General features: G+C 43.3%; 1 protein-coding gene across 3 annotated transcripts in view; it reads right to left on the bottom strand.

Annotated features, from left to right (window-relative positions):
- Positions 1-15,776, bottom strand: part of CRY1 (cryptochrome circadian regulator 1) — a 72,510-nt gene that overhangs the window by 28,978 nt on the left and 27,756 nt on the right. For all 3 annotated transcript variants that reach the window (XM_040439467.1, XM_040439457.1, XM_040439477.1), the window contains exons 2-5: positions 6,923-7,031; positions 6,583-6,725; positions 5,671-5,855; positions 261-349 (exon numbers count right to left, since the gene is read on the bottom strand). In XM_040439467.1, the coding sequence (XP_040295401.1) occupies positions 261-349; positions 5,671-5,855; positions 6,583-6,725; positions 6,923-7,031 (526 nt within the window). The remainder of the gene's footprint in view (positions 1-260; positions 350-5,670; positions 5,856-6,582; positions 6,726-6,922; positions 7,032-15,776) is intronic.

The following is a 15,776-nucleotide window of genomic DNA, read 5'->3' as shown; positions in this document are numbered from 1 at the left end:
TTTTTTCTCATTCCATTTGCTGCCCAGGTGAACGCTTTACGATTGTGCTGGAATAGCCCATTAACTTGTATACTGACACTTATTAGGAAAGTATCTAGGGCTCCACAGCAACATTTGGCTGCCTGTGTGACCGGATAAAACCATGGCATCACCACCAGAAGGTTTCTCTATGGGGGAAACGGTCACACAATGATTCATAGGGAGACATTAAAGTAATGCTGCAGGTTCTACCGCTAACTCACCGACCAATGTCTATTTACCTTTCTTTCCAAGTGCCTTTCCAAGCGAGTCAGTGCTTCAGTCTCTCCTCCGGGCCACACGGCAGATGGTAATCCTTCCGTGTCAAAACCTAGACAGACGGCCATAACACAAGATGTTAGCTCCTCTTCCCCAGCTATATGCTTACATAACACAGAACATGAAACGTACATTTTTTTATACGTTAGGTTTTATTTAAAACAAAACACACAACAGTCCATATACAGATTTCAATTCTTGATAACGGTCAATACTTTAACTCCTTGGAGCTAGCAGTCGAGGCAATTCCATTTCCGGCAAAGGGACATGTGCCGACAAAATCGGACTCCGGGCATGAAAGGATTAGAATTTAGAGTAGATTTGTTTTAATTGGTCTTGATGGTATAATTAATATTTAATAAAGATTGTCTAAAAAAGAAAAAAAAAAAGGCAATACCAAGAACAACTAATGGAAACTAGTGTGAGAAACAGGACAGACAAAGCACATACTAAAACACCTACCGTATATTTAACTCTATTCAGGACTTTCTAGTTTCTTTACTCCCAACCACCCCACTTATTGCCATGAATGCTTGACAAATCACAGCCTACACTGGGCATACCATGCCTTGTTGCCCATGGAAACCAATCACCATGCACTGACTCAACGGCACTTTGATACGAGAGGTCTCTGCTAATCTAAGAGCTCACCCCAAATATCAAGTACCTTGGCAAAAATAATTCTTATGCCTAATGAAGGGTGTAAACCCAAAACTGTGCAAACTGAATATGCAAGTGTTGTTTTCTTTGGCATCTGACTTGCGTGGATCTAGTAAAGCTCTTCTGAAGCAAACCCGCTGTTCTTTTTCTTACCTTTGATTTAAAGGGGCTCGTCTGAGACATGGGTGGTACATTGCTAGGATATTTCGCTCTCCATTCATTTTTAAAGGGAGTTCCAAAAATAGCCAAGTAAGCTCGCTTGACTTTCTCTGGAACTCCCAAAGATATGAATGGGGAGCGCACTGAGCATGCACGGTGAGCTCTCCTTCACTTTCAGGGGCCTGTTCTGGAGATACCACCTCTGGGACCCACAGCTATCTAACACTGGTGGCATATCCTAGAGATAGGCCAGAAATGTCTTAGATGAGACAACCCCTTAGGCCTCTTTCACACGGGGGTCCCGGATTTGCTCCAGATGCATCACGTGTACATTGTGGGAAACCCGCGCGAGTGCGCACGCAATTTCAGTCAGGGTGCAATGCGTTTTGCACGCGCGTGATAAAAAAAAACCTGAATGTGGTATCCAGACCCGAACGCGGAAGTTCGGGTTAGGTGTTCTGTATATTTTATTATTTTCCCTTATAAAATGAATTCTTATCTTCATTCAGCAGGACCTGCGCTGACGTCGCCACGCTCACCACGTAATCAAAAGGTCCTTTTGCAGGTCCTGAAAGAATAAGAAAGAAGACGATGCCGGCTGCGCGAACAAGAGGATGAAGGGAGTTAATTATTTATTTATTTTTTAACCCCTCAAGCCACATTTTAGTGAGCATTCTGTATTAAGAACGCTATTATCTTCCCTTATAACCATGTTATAACCATTGAAGTGAATGGGTCCGGATTCAGTGCAGGTGCAATGCATTCACCTTACGCATTGCACCCGCGCGGGAAAACTCGCCCGTGTGAAAGGGGCCTTAAAGTGCTGCTTTTATTTGACCAAAACAAGTTAAAAGGGTATGTTTACACAAGGCATATTTATTTTGTGCAGAAAATCCATTTCATGCATATGAATGGGGTGGTTTCTACATCATGCGTATGGATTACTGCAAACATCGATAAGATGAATGGGACAGTCGCAGAAACGTTTTCAACAAATCTGCCTCATGTAAAAATGCTCGTTAAAAATGAAACCAGAGTTTTTTTTAAAACTGCTTTGGTAAAATTAATGCTGTGCCGCAACTGGCTGTCATGGGCAACGAAGATTTTTCTTTTAGACCACTCTGATGAATTAGACTTGTATGGAAATTGATCAAGCAACACTGCGATACTGAAGCGTGCCATACAGATGTACCAGAGCCTGGCCTGTCAGATGGTTGAGATTTGTTATTAGGTACAGCTCATTATGAGAACGCGTTTCATGCAGGTAAACCTACACGGGTTATTCAGCTCGGCTACACTTGTATTTACCCATTACAAAAAAAGGGTATGGGTATGAACACTGCGATCCATATTGAAAGCCGTTCCAGGGCCACACCAGTCCTGAATAGGGATAAGATGAGATCTGATATTCACATCTTAGGTCATAGTAGGAGTTCAGGAGATCTGGTTTGCTTTGTTTGGTAGAGAACATAACACAAGTTAGAAAAACAAACAAAAGCTACTGACGTCTTCACTGCTCTATGGGCCTACCCCATAAGTCCACTTCGCTGCACAACATGTGGTGCGGTGTAGACATACAGGCTATGCCCTTGCCACAGGGTGGCTTTCTTTTAGAAACATTAACGACCCCACCTGTGCCGCCTTCTCATTGGGTTTTCGCACTGTGAACCTCCTTTGCAACGATTCCGGCCGGCGCTGGGAGCAGTTGGCATCACCAGATCGCTGAAGTCAGCGGGAAGTGGTGCAACCGCTTTTTTTTTTTCCCCCGTTTGTTATGTCTTGCAGCCAGAAAGTTACCCACTAGTTGTCACACTGCAGCCTATAGGCACCTGAGCACCCTGTCTAATTGAGATCCTGGCAAAAAAAGCTTGGAGAGAATGAAATAAAAAAAAATAATAATCTTGAACGTTAAATGTGCAGGGATTTGCCTTGGTTTTTCTAGTTCCTGGAGGAATACAAAGTGCAGCTAGTGCTCGCTCAATTGTAAAACCACCACTGGAGAAAAAAACAAACATAAAATAGGTGTAAGTTTTTATGCAGTTCAGAAATGGAAAGCTCCAGATAGCCTGCTCTGGTGCAGATGGGAGATGAAACCATAAGAAGTGAAGTTCTCTGCCATGTCCTCAAGATGGAGTCAAGAAAATGCCTCCACAAATTGGTAAAATGTTTAGCAAATTGTATTATCACTCCAAATAAGTAGTATTGGTATGTAACAGCTTTGCATACATAATATACGCTTCTATTTTTCTTAATAATACGGAGCGAGATTTTTCTTTCGTACATGCATCCCATTGCTGGTAAATGTGGCACCAAAGAGTTAAACAGCTTATTTTCTTCTTAAAAAAATAAATAAATTCAAAATTAGAGACATCTGTAAGACTTCCCTCAATTTCAGTCTAGCAAATAGGTTTCCAATTCACATTCCTGGGTCGTAACGAGTGAGGTTCTAAAATCCTGTGCCAATCATGTACTAAATTCATTAAGTGGGTAAGTGCCAGGTAATATGCCATGCTATGATTTCAAAATGTGCCACCAAAAGTATACAAATGTAATCTGTATAAATTACAAAAAAAAAGTCTTAAACGTGCAATCAATGCACGCCTCAATGTGAGCTCCGTTTTTTTTTTTTTGGGGGGGGGGGGGGGGGGATAGATGTGAAATGGGTGACATAGGACATTTTTCAGGGATTCACATTATTACAACAGAAGGACCATAAATGAAACAGAACATTCATACTCTACACTGACCAAACAGCCTCTGGTTTCATAGACAGCATGGATACAACCATGATTTCCACTTGGAACAGTTGCTAGGTTCCAAAAAATGTTGCAGAACATCCTGTACTTCACCACCAGAAAATCTGGAGTTGTCTGTCACCATGTGAGAGTAAATGTGTACACATTAGATGAAAGTCGCCTGAACCTACAACTATCCAGTGTGTATGGGGAGTGCGGGCTCTTCCCATACAGCAGATTCTGGGAGGGGAAAAAAGTGCTGGGCATGTTAGATGTTAACATACTCCACCCTTCGTTCCTTGGGAGATGGGTGCCTGGCAGCGGCTTATCCCCCTTCTCCACATTAACAGAAGCATCCATGCACATCGGGAAGTCTAGAGGAGTAGATGTCAGATGAAAAAGCATTGGCCAACAATAATCTAAAGTGTATAGGCAATTTTAAAGGAGCTGTCAGAGAAGAAAGGTGTCTAAGCTGCAACACCAGATACATCTCCTGGTCACCAATGACTGAGCAGGCACATACATCTTTATCGGTCAACCACTGGCGAGGGAAAGGGGAGTGTGCTGGTCATAAATCCAACCCACTCATAACTCTGCAGCCACTAGATTCTTTTTTTCTTGGCTATTAAGACAATATATTTCGAGCAATTGAGTCTAATATCCCGAGGGACTCTCAAAAATGACACCATATTCTCATGAAAGGTCTTCTCTAAACTGCTCCATGTGTTTAGACATTTGGCCTTCTCAAAGGACTTGTCAACTGGCATTTTAAAATAAAAAAAACTGAATGTCTTGTTTATTGTAGTCAAATAGTGCTGGGACTAAATCACATCCCAAACAAGTTAAAGGGAACCTGTCATCAACTTTATGGTGCCCATGCTAACAGCGGAATAAAGTAAAGACAGGTGAGTTGATTTCAGCGCTCTGGCATTTATAAGTTAAAAGTAAGTGGTTGTCGAGAACCAGCATCACAATCATTGCAGACTAGGCCTGGAAAAGAGTCAAGGCCACCTGAGAAGAGTCATTGTTATTCATGAATTCCTGCTCTCCTGCCCACCTGCTGATGACTGACAGTCTTCTACCTAGTTTTCTCCCTTTCTCTCTAGGAGAGAACTGCCAATCATCAGTAGATGGGCGAGAGTGAAGGAGATTATAATAACCAGGACTCTTCTCAGGTAGATTTGACTCTTTTCCAGGCCTGTGTTGCAATGATTATGATGCTGGTTCTCAGCAACCACTTACTGTTAGCTCATGAGTGACACACCGCTGACATCAGTATTTATGTCTATATTTTATGCTGCCCTCAGTGAGGTCAGCATAAAGTTGCTGACAGGTTCCCTTTAAAGGGGGCTGCCCACCACCAATACTGAGTAAAATAAGACTTTGCAAGCAGAATGAAAAAAATAAAAAATAAATTTATAAACATGTAAAAAAATGTCAAACTACACTTGCCACTTTGACGTGTAATCCACACATCAGTATCTCTATTTACACTACTCCAATATAATGTTCTCCATTTGCACACTTCCATCAGGTATTTTTTTTGCTGATGGACCAATCATGGATCCTGTAAAAATAGAAGCCATGATCCCAGTGTAAATGGAGCCTAAAAAGGACACTTTGGGGAGGATGAGGGGTGAAGAGTGAATACTTTTATAACCACAGGTGCTTAGACTTGCAGTTCTGCATTGTAGAGGCTGAGTTATAGAAAAACCAGGCGAGGTCTACAAAAAGCTGATCTCACACACTCACTGTGTCAAACCTTCAACCTATCTGCCGACATGTTCAAGGGGTTTAAAATAAGTATACAATAATATACCTAATTCCTCCAGAGAAGGAACCCCATATTTCTCATCGTGGTCATCAGACACTGGAGTAGAGCATTTGTCCATAACCTCAGCTGTGATGGTCTCTACCGGGATCTCCAGAGGCTCCATTTTGCTGATCAATGTCTGGAATCTTTTGTAGGTTAAAGGCGGCTGTCCGCCATTCAGCTCAATAATCCTAGTAAAGGTCAAACACACGTGTTAATGGAAATGTTACACTAGGACCCCAAAACTTATGTAGAAGGCAATTACAAGAGGTTCCAACAACAAGAATCATTACGTCACTTGCCACTTGAGTCTACCTATCAATGGTCAAGCAGGGAATACTGAACAATATGGCTGATATTTGAGCCTCTACTAGGAGATATGTGCTTTTTTTCTGCGGAGGCCATATTGAAAAATATGACAACAGGAAATGCAGCCATATTGGTTAACAAGTGTCAATGTTATTCAAAGCCTTGCTGGCAAAGTTTCTAAGAAGGGAATTCATAAGGTGACAACCAACATGGCTGCACTTTCTGTTGTCACTTCTGTCAAAATGACTGCCACAACACAGCCGAAAAATGCTACTCTCTCTGCATTAAATAAAACGTAATTACCGGGTACTTTCACACTAGCGTCACAGGGGCTCAATACCAGAAAAAAAGGCGTCAGTTTTATCCTAATGCATTCTGAATGGAAAGCAATCCGTTCAGTATGCATCAGGATGTCTTCAGTTCAGTCCCTTTGCGGTATTTGACCGGAGAAAATACTGCATGCGACGGAACTGCCTGCCGGATCCTCAACGCAAATGTGAAAGTACCCTTTGACTATTTCTTCTGATTTTCTAATACGTGGTCAATTTTACACTGTGGGTGAGAAATCCTCCAGAAACCAGTTACAGGGAATGCATCAAAAGCACTTACTTGTCCAGATCGTACAGTGTGTGAGAAATGCGTACAATGACCTCTACGCCGGCTTCACTGGCCAGTTTCTTGATTGCAGCATCACGCTCTTTCCCGAATGGTTCCGAATCATACTCTATAGACAATTTACTGATCTTCCATTCCTGGAGGAGCGTGTAATGAACAAACAAAAAAATAAATAAAAATAAGATTTGCTATAAATGGAAAAGATAGAAAACAACAATGGCAAGCAACATGTCCTATTTATCAAGTCTATGTATATGGTAATGCAAACAGTCATAACATCCGAGCGGAAGCCATATATAAAGGAAATAAGGACGATGATGGAAACGAAACGTACTTTGAAGAGCCGAGGAAACACATCAGCAGGTTGTCCGCGGATCACAAACAAGCGGGAGTTCAATTTGCGCAGATTAGCATCAAGGTCTTCTAGACACTGCAGCAGGAATCTAAAGAAAGCAAAAAAAGGAAAAGAACTTAATGAGAAAAATACAATAGAAACAAAACCAAGACGTCATCAGGGTATAGCGTCTTCGAAAATTATTCAGAAATGACTTGAGATGTGAGGAAAAAACAATCAACCACAGGATCTTCACATTTCAAATGCGACTGTGTCGTCCACGTATCCCTGTCTGTTTTACTAACCCCAAGTAATACCAAATCTGGAGCATTTTTCTTATGACTATGTTGTGCCATTCATCTACCATTCCTTCAAAAAGTTGAACAGCTAAGGCTAGTTTCACACTAGCGCATAGTTACATAGTATGTAACTATCCGGCCGCAACCCTCTGCACAGCGTTTTTTTCCAGCTGATTCTCAGCATATTTGCCCGAATGCGGCTAGTTCTCTGCCAGTCCCTAATATAGTTAATGGGGCCAGACAGGGACTTACAAACTCCTGCCGCTAGTGTGAAACTAGCCTAATAAAGTTTCCTCTGGGTGTTACCAGTTGGGGGTGTCTCCCTGCACAGTCTGACTCTGGAGGCAGTGATTGCATAGAATGTGCAGGGACACCCCCCCAATGGGTAACACCTAGATGGACATTTATTGCAGATTTGTTTAAAAAGATTAAAGGGTTTCTGTCACCAGATTTAACCCCATTAAGCTAGCTGACATTAGCAATGTGCTAATGTCAGCTAAACCTAACTAGCCTATTCCTAGCCTAGCAGGGGGGGGGGGGGGGGGGGGGGGCATTGTTCCTGCTCCTAGAGGCTCCGTTCTCCCAACTTTGTCGCCTCCCTCCAAGTCCTGATTGACAGGGCCGGACAGCACTCACATCTGTCTGCCAGCCCTATGCTCTGGTGAAATCTCACGCCGTCCAGTATTTGGCGCAGGCGCGGTGAGAAAGCTGGCAGACTGCAAGCGTCTTTCACCCAATGCGCCTGTGCCGAATACTGAACGGCGTGAGATTTCACCAGAGCACAGGGCTGGCAGACAGATGTGAGTGCTGTCTGGCCCTGTCAATCAGGACTTGGAGGGAGGCAACAAAAGATGGGAGAACGGAGCCTCTAGGAGCAGGAACAACGCCCCCCCCCTGCTAGGCTAGGAATAGGCTAGTTAGGTTTAGCTGACATTAGCACATCGCTAATGTCAGCTAGCTTAATAGGGTTAAATCTGGTGACAGAAACCCTTTAATGTGGGGGGGGGGGGGGGGGGGGCCCAAGTGTGCCCAGGCAAAAAGTAGTTCTGGCCATAGCAATCAAGGAGGATCAATGCCTTTACTAGCTTGGCTTGAATACCATCAGTTGCAGTGGGCAGGCAGGAGAGGCGGCACATGGTCACTGCTCCGGGGCTGTCCCCATTCCACAAGCACTAGGCACTTCAAACAATGGCCATGATTTGGCTTCCACTGTAAAATGGAAACTGGTAGGGCTGGTGAGATTATAATTATATGTTACATAGGCACGGCGGAAACAATTTTTTCAAGTATCCACTTTTGGGCATAAGGCAGTCACCCCATGCACATCATAAAGGGTTCTATTTCCATCGTTTACTGAAGTCATTTGTCCCGATTCTGTATTTTTGCAGCAGAGATGAATAATCTCCTTGGTAACGGCTGGCTGGGTACATAGAATACGTCACAGCACAAGCCGATGTGTGCAGAACCTGCCTGATGCTGTGTGTAATCAATGCTACAAACTGTGCAAAGACGTCATATAAAGCAACACGGTCATAAGCGTCTATAACATGCCCTCACAGGGTTAAACTGACAGAGGCTCCATGGCATTGAGCTGAAGGGCCATTCACTGGTTACATCTCTAGCCATGCATATAGGCACCCTGTTCCCTGCCACAACTCATGAGGAGCTGCTCCTTCTTCCCGGGCCCATTAGTCCACCTTCTGAAGCACTGATTTCCTGTAAAGCAATACAACTGCAGCAATTTAGGAATCAGACCCCCTTCACACTGTCAGGAGCACAAGCTTACATGAAACACGGTTAGAGGGGACATGCATAACAATCCCAAATTATCCACTGGAAATAGAAGTACAGACAGTCTGACCTACAAACCCATTTAGCAGCTTCAGCATCTGATTAGTAGCCGGGCCGCACATTCTGTCTGATACGTGGATTAGACGTGGATGTGCTCCTGATCTGTCACCTTGTCTGCTGGCTGTTCTAAAGTCCACTCCATAGGAGACTAGTATACAAGGCATTACACTAAAGGGGTATTCCGGTAGGTACAAGTCATCCCCTATCCACAGGATAGGGGATAACTATCAGATCGGTGAGGGTGCTACCGCTGTGACCCCCACCGATCATGAGAACAGGGGATCCATACTCCTTGCAGGCCCCTTTGCTGCTCCTGTAAAATGACTGGAGCAGCAGGCTGTACATGTGCACGGCCGCACGATTCATTCTATGGGAGTTTTGGAGATAAGCAGCGCTCAGCTATCTCTGGAACTCAAATAGAAATGAATGGGGCAGCCGCAAACATGTGTAACCAGCCGTTCGGGTCATTTCAAGGCAATCGCTGCACAATTTTTTTTAATCTTGACTGCATTTTATAGTCCACAGTCAGGGCAGGCCAGAGGTGTCAGACCCTCCCGCTTCCTTAATAAGGCAGAGCGGTCATACAGCACTCTGCCCGATCAATGAGAGGTGTCCATCTATAAACTTCTCTCTCTCCCCCTGCCTAACACCGATCTCTGAGATCAGTGCAGGCAGGCGAGGAGGAGGAACACAGCCCTTTCCATCCTGAAGGTCTCTAAGCTGCAGTGAAGATGAAAATTCTGACCTTGAGGACCTTTGCTTATGTCACCAGTGGGAGGGGCAAGGCCAGGATAAGCAGAAAAGTGAGTTGGTATGTGTGTGTATTTGTAGAATGCCATGATGATGGAGAAGAAATAAAAAAATAAAAATAAAATCTAGCAGAATAAACATGGCGGGGCACTAAAGAGCAATGACTGGAGACGTACTTTCTTGGATAGGTACATTTAATAGGGTGACCTAATGCCCCATTGCTGTTTGTTACAATAATCAGTAGATGACACACTAAGGTTACAAGAGCTCAGCAAAGCTATTAACCCGCTCTACGCTAGACCCCATAGTAAGTGACATTGACTCCTCCATATAATTAAGCTACCAGGGAAGGTTTAATAAGTAGAAAACATTTTTGTTCAATTCTCTGTTGTCCAATCCTGTCTCTGATGCGTCTTATAGTCCACACATACGATAGTTATGTTTTACTACAATATTTTTTTTCCATCTCCATATTCTGACACCCATAACTGTTACATTTCCAACTACAGAGTTGTGTGAGGACTTGTTTTTTGCAGAGAGAGATTTAGTTTTTATTGGTACCATTCTGCCGTATATCAGACCCTTTAATCACTTTTTGCTAATTTTTTTCAGGGTGAAGTGACCAAAACCCCCTGGCAAATTGAGCATTTTGATTTTTTCCCCTTTAGGGCACTCACAGGACAAATTGTTTTAGATAGTTTACTTTCAGGGTTCAGACACTTTTGGGTGTAGCAATATTACGGTATGTATGTTTTTATTATTTTTAGATAAATTCTTTTAAACTTTTTTAAAAACTTTTTTTTTTACTTTTTTGTCTCCCTAGGGAACGTGAACATGCAATCATCCGATTGTGTATACCATACACTGCAATAGTATATTACTGCAGTACATGGGAGCTTTTCAAGCACAGTGCCTTACATTGTATAACAGCTGTACTTGGTACTGCAGATCAGCCCCATTTACTTGAATTGGGCTGAGCTGCAACTAGGTCATACAACTGATCTATGGTGACATCACATAGCCTAAAAAAATGCCGCAGCACTCAGAGTGCCCAGCCTCTTCTAACAACTAATCGATGGGGGTCACGTGTGTCAGACCTCTGCCGATTCGAAATTGGTGATCTATCCAGAGGTCATCAATAGTAATGCCAGGATCACCCCAGTTAAATGCTTATTTGAATATAGATTAAAAGAAAAAAAGGGATATTCAGCATCGACAACAGCTCCCCCCCCAAGCCCCTCCGTGGGAATATACTTACCCCGCTCCCTGCACAGCTCCTGGTCCCCGCTCTGCCGCTTGTCCCTGTACACTGATGAAAACATCCAGTGTCGGGAGGAGCGGCTGGGTCAGTTAAAGAGAGTTTTTTTATTTTTCAAATGGTCTGTGAGACCAATGGCTGTCTCTAAATTACACGTGTGATAATTCCTAAGATAAAACATACATAAGCTTTTATTGTATTCAAATTAAACACTCTAAATAACGTTTAAAATTGTCAGCTTGGCCTGCTGTCTGTGTGGGATTATATATATATATATATATATATATATATATATATATATATATATATATATATTTTAATATGCTGGCATTTTTGGATCCTGGTGGACGTGCTTACTGTCTTGCTGTAATCTTAGCTCCGTTTAGCTACTTTGTGTTCAGCAGCTACAACGGATGCTAACTGATACCAGCTCTGTTATACCACAGCCTGTGGTCCGTCACAGTCCCTGGTCAGCAGACTGCCCGATCCCCTGAAGACGCCAAGCTAAGTTGGCGAAACATGTCGGGGGGCAGAGTGCTGTAAAGCAGTCAGATAGGGAACTGTGTGGAAGGCACATCACTCACTGGTAGTGATAGATAGGAATGTGAATAAGACCAGCGACTGTGACGGACCACAGGCTGTGGTATAACAGAGCTGGTATCAGTTAGCATCCGTTGTAGCTGCTGAACACAAAGTAGCTAAACGGAGCTAAGATTACAGCAAGACAGTAAGCACGTCCACCAGGATCCAAAAATGCCAGCATATTAATATATATATATATATATATATATTATAATATATATATATATATATATATATATATATATATATATATATATTATAATATATATTATAATATATATTATATATATATATATATATATATATATATATATATATGAAATCCCACACAGACAGCAGGCCAAGCTGACAATTTTAAACGTTATTTAGAGTGTTTAATTTTTTAATTTGAATACAATAAAAAAGCTTATGTATGTTTTATCTTAGGAATCATCACACGTGTAATTTAGAGACAGCCATTGGTCTCACAGACCATTTGAAAAATAAAAATATAATTGTGTCTCAACACGTAGTGAAGGGTCACCCAAAAGTTCAATAGTTAAAGAGAGTGACCCAGCATTTTGTTAAGGAGATCTGTCACTAGTTTATGTTCCCCTTAGTTAGGACACCATAAAACTGGCTGGGCACCACACCTCAGCATTATGCAGTTACACAACTACAGCTTCCCTCAGACACTATAAAGCTCTGATATATACAGACACCAGTCGAGTTATAGCCAACATTGCCTGCCACACTCTGGGCTCTGTTCACATTGTGTCCAAGCCTTCCATCGCAGATTTCCTGACCTATTCCGTACTGTAAGGCTACAACATATGCTACTGTATAAGCATACCGTGCATCAGTCCATGTAAATGAACCCTAGATCTCCCAGCTTGGCCTCTGAAGGACTATAGTTAGCCTATAGCTAGGAGGATTACACATATCCGGGTAGCCGTATAAAGGCTAATTCTAGGTCAAGGGAAAACATCGCACACTTAAGAATAGAACAGGATTGTATCAGATTAACGTGCAGTTCCCTTGTGACCTAGAACATGGAGCTGGGTCACTTCTCAGGCTCTGGACCTCCAACTAATCTTCTAACTGTGGGGGCAGAAGAATGGTCGACAAAATGGAAGGATATAAGGGTATTGTGCATTTCCAATCACTATAAAGAAGGAAGAAACAAACATGTGCAATGTATGATGGCCTAACACAAGAACAATAACTCATCTGCCTGTGCTAGGGTCTGTGAGCAGTGATGCATTCATATTGGGGGGGGGCTGTCCCAGCTGGACGTCCTCTGGTTGATTGGCACCAATTGCTTGTCAGCAGAGCTCCAACATGGCTGTCAGATCATGGTCCTGACTGGCAACCTCTGCCATGGCATCCATATTCCTACTAGTCATTTGGCACACAGGTTGGCAAGTTAGGACTTACTGCATTTGTGGCCTCCATTTGGTATAGAATAAGCCAAGCTCTCACAAAACATAATTACAAGTTACTTTTAATGAGACAATGGCCGGGCGCCAGACTTCCGCATTATGACATTAAACAATGTAATTACACAACTGAATCTTCCCTCAGGCACCACCGGATTGGGTAATACAAAGACACAAATACCAGTCACCTTGCAGAACGTTGCTTGCCACGTGTTGGACTGTGTTCAAGTTGCACTCCAATTGAGATACTAGCAGGGTTTCTCAACATATACCTATGGTGGAAGACTGCAACATATGCCATCGTATAAGCATAACATGTCATGTATTGCCATAGGCAAAAACATAAAAATGCATGTGTATGGGGGAGCTGGCACAAATAGATGTCAGGCAACAGCTATTGAAGGCATATGGGCACCTTTAGGCTGGTTTCAGATGAATATATTACAGGCCAGACCTGGGCAAACTACGGCCCGCGGGCCGTATACGGCCCGGCCGACCTTTTAATCCGGCCCCCGGGCGGAGCCAGAGGCGTGCCAAGCAACGATACCCCTCCTCCGCGAATGAAGAGGACTTCCGACTCGGCGTGCTGCGTGTGGCATGGCGCGGTGGCAGGGAGGCAGCGTCAGCGGCAGTACTGTCTAGGTAAGACACAGCAGGGGGGGGGGGTGCCTCGTGCGAGCCGTACCCGGGACCCGGCCGGCCGCAATTATTCCCTTCTCTGCTGACACCTCATTTAGGAGCTGTCCACAGCACCAATGGTTTGCTATGGAGATTTTCTCCTGCTCATGCAGTTCCTAAAATGGACAGAGGTGTCAGCAGAGAGCACTGTGGACAACGCATCACGCAAATCAAGAAAGAAAGGGATTTCCTCAGTAGTATACAGCCGCTAAAAAGTTCTGGAAGGATTAAGATTTTTTAATAGAAGTAATTTACAAATCCGTCTAACTTTCTGTCACCAGTTGAAAATAAATATTTTCCAGTTGACTACCCCTTTAAGATTTGGAGTGTCTTTGCATTATGTCTTGAGAATGCTAAGAACCTCTTTCCAACAGTAAATGAAACTCAAAATGTGTATGAGGGAACGTGATTGTAAATTTTCACTAATATGAGTCACAAATAGTGAAAAATGTTCATTGTTTTGGGAAATTTTGTTTAATAAATTTAAATTTTTTTCTTGTAAGGCAACCTCACTTTTTCATTGTTTAACTATAACAAGTACTCGTACCAGTTGTCCAACAATGATATTTACTGCTTTTTATAAAGAAATACAATTGATTTTATGCAGTATTGAGTTTAGCCTTTTGGCCCGGCCCTCCAAAATATTTTCAGTTTCTCATGTGGCCCCATCGAAAAAATAATTGCCCACCCCTGTTACAGGCACATTAACGTGCTGGTATTACAGACGAGTGTTGTGGCCCGACCATGGCCTACTGACTCAAACTCCAATAGGGATCAAGGATGCTCCAAGATGGGGTCAGTAAGGACACAAATAAATGCACCTGTACAAAGCTTTTCCATCACATCTAAGCTGCCCAAACACATTCTGATCATTAGGCCGACAGCGTTCCTTCCCGGCTATCTCATACATTTCGCTCGGCTGAACGTGTATGAGTATTCTATGGAGAGAGCGGAGAAAGCAGCTGCCAGACACTTCTGGCGGTGACTTATCGCCAGGGAGAACAAAAGGATTGGGAGAAAAATTGTATTTTGCCCAATCCTTGTCTGTCGGGGAGAGTCGTGAGCTCCCCACACACATTTCAGCGTCGGCCGAACGTGTCGCTCTTGGCGGGTTCAGCCGACAAAAGACTAATGTGTACGGCCACTTTACAGGTGGAGATTATCTGGACCAATAATCGGGAACAAGAAACCCATAGATGTGCTGCCAATCACCAGACGAGTGGATGATCCATCATTTATCGGGCACTTCGTCCAATGTGGAAACAGGGATATATTGCAGACAATGAACTGGTACGGGGATGAATGATGGTAGTAACGATCATTCATCCCCATACAGCGGCAATGACTGCTGCATGTAAATGCAACTGAACGATCAGGAAAGAGCCTGTCTTATTTATCATTGTCTACGCCTGTTTTAGGCGTAGAAAATTATCTAAATCTACACCAGCGAGGTCTACATAACTTAGACGCATCAAGTGCCAGCATGGGGTTATTAAGACCAGCATCTAAAACACTGGTCTTAATAAATGACCCCATATGTATCTTGTAACCTAAAGCACAGTGATGGGTCACTTCTCAGGCTCCAGACCACCAACTAATCTTCTAATTCTGTCCTAGGGACTGATCAGTGATGCAGTCTTATTGAGAGGGTTGTCCCTGCTGGATGCCCACTTTTTGGAAATGCAGTCAGTCACTCTGGTGGGTCGGCACCCATGTAAAAGCAGTCCACCCCTTTGGCTGTCAGACAGTGAGCCCTTCTAGGTCATTCGTATGACCAACTGGTCCTTTAGCACAGGGGTTGTCAAGTTGGCACATACCCCTTTATCAGACTTACTGCATTACGATTCCGCAATATACCAGATATAATTAGAAGCTATTTTTAATTGAAGGATGGTAGGGCACCACACCTCAGCATCATGGAGTGACGTGTCATAACCACACAGCTTCCCTTGTGCACATACGGAGCAGGCAATACAGAGGGACAAACAATACCAGCGATGGAGGAAATATGCCTGGTG

This window comes from Bufo bufo, chromosome 1, assembly GCF_905171765.1.
Source record: "Bufo bufo chromosome 1, aBufBuf1.1, whole genome shotgun sequence".
Classification (NCBI taxonomy): domain Eukaryota; kingdom Metazoa; phylum Chordata; class Amphibia; order Anura; family Bufonidae; genus Bufo; species Bufo bufo.
The sequence above is the reverse complement of the archived record's forward strand: the minus strand, read 5'-3'. Positions and strand labels throughout refer to the sequence as shown.